General features: G+C 54.9%; 1 protein-coding gene across 1 annotated transcript; it reads right to left on the reverse strand.

Annotated features, from left to right (window-relative positions):
* Nucleotides 1-4,411: 4,411 nt before the first annotated feature.
* LOC136405720 (calmodulin-like) lies at nt 4,412-5,234 on the reverse strand. Its single transcript, XM_066385196.1, has one exon. It carries the CDS (start codon nt 5,127-5,129, stop codon nt 4,680-4,682), a length of 450 nt encoding a protein of 149 aa, XP_066241293.1. The 5' UTR covers nt 5,130-5,234; the 3' UTR covers nt 4,412-4,679.
* Between the last annotated feature and the right edge of the window lie 766 nt (nt 5,235-6,000).

Genomic DNA, 6,000 nt, shown 5'->3' on the forward strand with positions numbered 1-6,000 from the left:
CCGGCCTCTAATACCAATGACCTCCATCCCTGGTTTGCCTGCAGCTTACCTCTGCACTTCTCATCTCCCTGAGCTGCATTCATTATTTTTAGTATAACGTATTTTAGACATGGAACAATATGGAGGGGAAAAAACAGCGATCTTCCCTGTAGCTGTCGGCCAGCTTAAGAGACAAAGCAGGAAGCATCACTGAGGAGCCCTGCGCCTCCCTCTCCAAGGAAACATAGTTCCTCAACTAGGAGTCCACTGTTCCCATCTAGGAGCTACATACTTACATACGTCTTCAAAATCAGAAAAATAAACCAAAAAACTTTTCTTTGAAAAAAAGAACATCTATGTTACACTACACAGACTTGAAAAGTTACTTGTTCTCAGACATTTGGACCTCATGGGCCAGTAAAATGTCTAAATTAATTCGGGGCACTTGTAGGACTCAGAATAAGAACATTAAAAAAATCTCACAAAACTATCATCTGCTATTACAGTTGCTTTATAAAAGAAAGGACATTTAATGTGGAAAATATAGAAAGAGCTTATCTCAAAATTTTTTTAAAAACTGAATACATTTAGGTTAGACAAAAAGTCTTTCTTTCTCTCCTTTGCACACAAAGCCTGGAAAACTTCATGTTAGACCTGCTTGGCATTTAGAAATCACTAATTCAGAAAGTCAAACTGCTGTGACCTATGTCCCTCAGAGGATGGGGACTTTCTGGAGGGAACCACCCACGTTCTGGAGGCAGGGAGCACTTTGACACCCGCCTCCCCGCAGATCACTGTACCAGGTCTGGAGGCAGGGAGCACTTTGCCACCCGCCTCCCCGCAGATCACTGTACCAGGTCTGGAGGCAGGGAGCACTCTGACACCCACCTCCCCGCAGATCACTGTACCAGGTCTGGAGAGGCAGGGAGCACTTTGCCACCCGCCTCCCAGCAGATCACCGTACCAGGTCTGGAGAGGCAGGGAGCACTCTGACACCCGCCTCCCCGCAGATCACCGTACCAGGTCTGGAGAGGCAGGGAGCACTTTGCCGCCCGCCTCCCCGCAGATCACTGTACCAGGTCTGGAGAGGCAGGGAGCACTTTGACACCCGCCTCCCAGCAGATCACCGTACCAGGTCTGGAGGCAGGGAGCACTCTGACACCCACCTCCCCGCAGATCACCGTACCAGGTCTGGAGAGGCAGGGAGCACTCTGACACCCACCTCCCCGCAGATCACCGTACCAGGTCTGGAGGCAGGGAGCACTTTGCCACCCGCCTCCCCGCAGATCACCGTACCAGGTCTGGAGGCAGGGAGCACTCTGACACCCGCCTCCCCGCAGATCACTGTACCAGGTCTGGAGGCAGGGAGCACTCTGACACCCACCTCCCCGCAGATCACTGTACCAGGTCTGGAGAGGCAGGGAGCACTCTGACACCCGCCTCTCCGCAGATCACTGTACCAGGTCTGGAGGCAGGGAGCACTCTGACACCCACCTCCCCGCAGATCACTGTACCAGGTCTGGAGGCAGGGAGCACTTTGCCACCCGCCTCCCCGCAGATCACCGTACCAGGTCTGGAGGCAGGGAGCACTTTGCCACCCGCCTCCCCGCAGATCACTGTACCAGGTCTGGAGGCAGGGAGCACTTTGACACCCGCCTCCCCGCAGATCACCGTACCAGGTCTGGAGGCAGGGAGCACTCTGACACCCACCTCCCCGCAGATCACTGTACCAGGTCTGGAGAGGCAGGGAGCACTCTGACACCCGCCTCCCCGCAGATCACTGTACCAGGTCTGGAGAGGCAGGGAGCACTCTGACACCCACCTCCCCGCAGATCACTGTACCAGGTCTGGAGAGGCAGGGAGCACTCTGACACCCACCTCCCCGCAGATCACTGTACTAGGTCTGGAGAGGCAGGGAGCACTCTGACACCCGCCTCCCCGCAGATCACCGTACCAGGTCTGGAGGCAGGGAGCACTTTGCCACCCGCCTCCCCGCAGATCACTGTACCAGGTCTGGAGGCAGGGAGCACTTTGCCACCCGCCTCCCCGCAGATCACCGTACCAGGTCTGGAGGCAGGGAGCACTCTGACACCCACCTCCCCGCAGATCACTGTACCAGGTCTGGAGAGGCAGGGAGCACTCTGACACCCGCCTCCCCGCAGATCACTGTACCAGGTCTGGAGAGGCAGGGAGCACTCTGACACCCACCTCCCCGCAGATCACTGTACCAGGTCTGGAGAGGCAGGGAGCACTCTGACACCCGCCTCCCCGCAGATCACCGTACCAGGTCTGGAGAGGCAGGGAGCACTCTGACACCCACCTCCCCGCAGATCACTGTACCAGGTCTGGAGAGGCAGGGAGCACTCTGACACCCGCCTCCCCGCAGATCACTGTACCAGGTCTGGAGAGGCAGGGAGCACTCTGACACCCACCTCCCCGCAGATCACTGTACCAGGTCTGGAGAGGCAGGGAGCACTCTGACACCCACCTCCCCGCAGATCACCGTACCAGGTCTGGAGAGGCAGGGAGCACTCTGACACCCGCCTCTCCGCAGATCACCGTACCAGGTCTGGAGAGGCAGGGAGCACTTTGACACCCGCCTCTCTGCAGAGCACCGTACCAGGTCTGGAGGCAGGGAGCACTTTGACACCCACCTCTCTGCAGATCACTGTACCAGGTCTGGAGAGGCAGGGAGCACTTTGCCGCCCGCCTCCCTGCAGATCACCGTACCGGGTCTGGAGAGGCAGGGAGCACTTTGACACCCGCCTCTCCGCAGATCACCGTACCAGGTCTGGAGGCAGGGAGCACTTTGACCCCTGCCTCCCCGCAGATCACCGTACCAGGTCTGGAGCTGCCTCTGCTGCATTTATCAGGTTTTTGTCTTCAAGTCTTTATCTCCAGATAAAGATGTTACTCCTTCCTCCCCAGCCCACCCCCTCCTTTCCTCAGAGCCTTTAGGGATGTTGGAATTCCTTCCCTTCCTTCACAATCCCCGCAGCCCACTGACCACTACCGGCCTTCAAGCCTAGGACCTTCCTTCGCTGTGTCCAAGCTCTTTAGAGGTCAGGCTCTGGAAGGGACGTGACCAAACCCTGAGGACAGGGCTAGGATGAACAAGGCAGCAGTGTTTTGCAGTCATAGGAGGCTGGAGTAACCCACTGAAAATGTCAAAAGTGGAGAATAAAAGAAAAATGTCATCAATGCGGCAGCCCTGTCTTGATTCCCTGACCTCCCTCCCACGCCCACCACAGGTGCTCAAATTAGGGGCAGGCATGCAGGCTCAGTGCCAACATTTTGCAATAATCCCTGAGGGAAGCTGGCTCTGCCTCTCCCCACCCTGAGCTGAGAACCACAGACGTGACAAACTAGGACAAGATAAAGTCAGTCAACATTGACAGCATGGGCTAAAATTTTATTCAATCAAACAAGAATGAAAGAAAAACTCATTTCACATGACAGGAAGCAGAGCCCATCATTAAATGGCATCCAACGTTACACAGTGGGTCGCAGACAATGCTGACTGGTCCTTAACTCCCCTGGGTCTCGATTTTCTCATGTCCAAGATGTGCTCAGATTAGACTGTCTCTGAGAACCAGGACAGGGAGGCCTCAGAAATTCAAAGCTGTAACAAGCAGCCTCAAATGGGTCTAATTTCTAAAAACCACACAGCGATACTTAAAAGCCAAGCTGAAACAGCAACTCTTGACATCAAGGTGGACCAAGCAGCTGGCGGCGGCATCTTCTGTGAAAAACACCCGCAACCTGGGAACAACTTCAGAGCCCCTAACTCACAGAGGGGCCATGAAGGGGCGACAGCAGAGTGCTAAGTTCAAGGGTTGGGGGATAGCAGAGGAAGGAAATTCACAGATGCCTGGCCCTCCGCTTGGAACAGCACAGGCCCCGAGGACCTGAGTGGCCAGCAGCCCGCCTCAAGTGCCACAGTCCCTTCGCCCATCACAGCACCTCTGTCTTTCCCACTTCCTGACTGTCCTGCCTTCACTCCCGTGTGGCCGCCTCCACCTTGTGGTTTTTAAATCTACACAACCCTGCCTCTCAAATACAAGACATACACACACACTTTAAAAAAATAATTTGACCTTAACGAACAGTTGTCTGTATTCAAAGGATGATAAACTTTATTGTTTGTGCTGAAGACAGTGCCCCAGTTCTGGGGCCAGGCTCTGTCTTGAACCAGAAGCTCAAACAACAAAACCGTGCCTCTTCCACCCGTCACCATACTCCCCCCCGCACACACACACACACAAGCTTGCTCCTCCTCCTTCTCTGAAGGGCCAGAGGGAGGCAACAGGCAGACACCTGGCCTGCTCAGGTTGGTTCACTCACTGGGGACCAATGAAAGGCAAAGAGGCTTGAAAGAGTCCCAAATGCGCTGTCTGGGACCTCTCAAACATCCAGGCACCAGCACACCACCTTCAGAGCTCACCCCTTTTATTTAGACCACCACCTGGCTTGGGGATTCCTCACAACAGCCCTGTGAGGTAGGGAGCACCCCCATTCACTGCAGAGAAGCTCAGAATCGGCCCCAGGTCTTCCAGGCGCAGAGGGGCTCCCAATAGCCCAGAACCCAGGTCAAGAAAGGCAAGGTGTCCCACCACCCAGACTTTCCCTTTATGTCCCCAGTGCGCAAGAAGAGGCCCCAGAACCAGAGTCAGGCAGAAGAGATGGGCCAAAGCAGGGCCTCACTTCATGTTGAGGATGCGCACGAACTCCTCGAAGTTCACCCGTCCGTCCTGGTCCACGTCTGCCTCCCGGATCATGGACTCCAGCTCCTCCTGGGAGAGCTTCTGCCCCACCTGGGTCATGGCCTGCTTGAGCTCATCCATGGTGATGTGGCCGTCGCCGTCCAGGTCGAAGGCTCGGAAGACCTCCCGCATGTCCTGCTCACCATCCCAAGACTTCATCCTCTTAACCATCTCTGCCAGAAACTCTTGGAAGCTGATGGCGCCGTCGCCATCTGTGTCCACCCGGGCAATGATCTCCTTCAGCTCGGCCTCTGATGGGTTCTGGCCCAGGGCCTTCATGACGGCACCCAGCTCCTCCACGTTGATGGTGCCATTCCCATCCTTGTCAAACCTGGCGAAGGCGGCCTTGAAGTCAGCCACCTGCTCTTTAGACAGATCTTCTGCCATGTCGCTTGCTGGCAACCAGTTCAAAGGGCTCCCGTCAGAGCTGAGGACCGGTGGCTGGGATGAGGCTGTGTCTGTGTGAGGGCAGAGCTCCGTGGCAGCCTTGCCTTGGGGTGGGAGCCCTTCCTTTTCTGCAATCAGAGCAAAGGGAGGAGGCAGCTCCCCACCCACCCCATATCCTCAGGCAAAATCCTCCTCCTCTAGGGACAGACCAGCTGTAGATAAAAAATGCAGGAACTGGAATGGCAGGGCCCGCCCTGAGAGGTAGAGAGAACATCTGGGGCTATGAGGGCCTGCCAGCCTCTCCTGACCACAAACTTCTTGTCAGGTGACTCACAGAGACCCTGGCCAATCTGCGAGGTCAGGACAGCTTCCTCAGTTTCTAGAGCCTGACACTGGGAAGGGGAAGGATGCCCCCTCAGTGGACACAGCAGCCCTTGAGGAGTTGGATCGCTGTGGGTCAAATAACTTTGCATATATGATGTATATGTTTGCTCACTTATAGTTTGCATTGGGTGTGAGGGACAGGCTATAAGCAGGCAGGGTTGTTATAGCTGAAGGCTTAGTTTTAAGACTAAGTCTTTCCCACCCTTTTAATACTAAGATCTTCTCAACACTAAGCTTTTCCCCACACCCTTGACTGTTGCATGATGTGAGGTGGGGCACTCTCATGAGGAATCCCATTTATGCCTCAGATAAGTGACTTTATATCAGAGACTTCCTTGTTTGTATATTGGATTAAAGGTTTTGATTTCTACACTATAAAATGGGGCAGACCGGGAGCTCGCTCACTCAGTTCCTGAAATTAGCATTACAGAGGAGAAGCAGCCAAGATGGCAGAGTGTTGAAGGAGAAGCCAGTTTGTGCAGAGTTT

The sequence above is a fragment of the Saccopteryx leptura genome, chromosome 5 (assembly GCF_036850995.1).
Source record: "Saccopteryx leptura isolate mSacLep1 chromosome 5, mSacLep1_pri_phased_curated, whole genome shotgun sequence".
NCBI lineage: Eukaryota > Metazoa > Chordata > Mammalia > Chiroptera > Emballonuridae > Saccopteryx > Saccopteryx leptura.

What these genes read in the sequence shown, in the direction of transcription:
- LOC136405720 (XM_066385196.1), bottom strand. Translation starts at nt 5,129, where the DNA reads ATGGCAGAAGATCTGTCTAAAGAGCAGGTGGCTGACTTCAAGGCCGCC.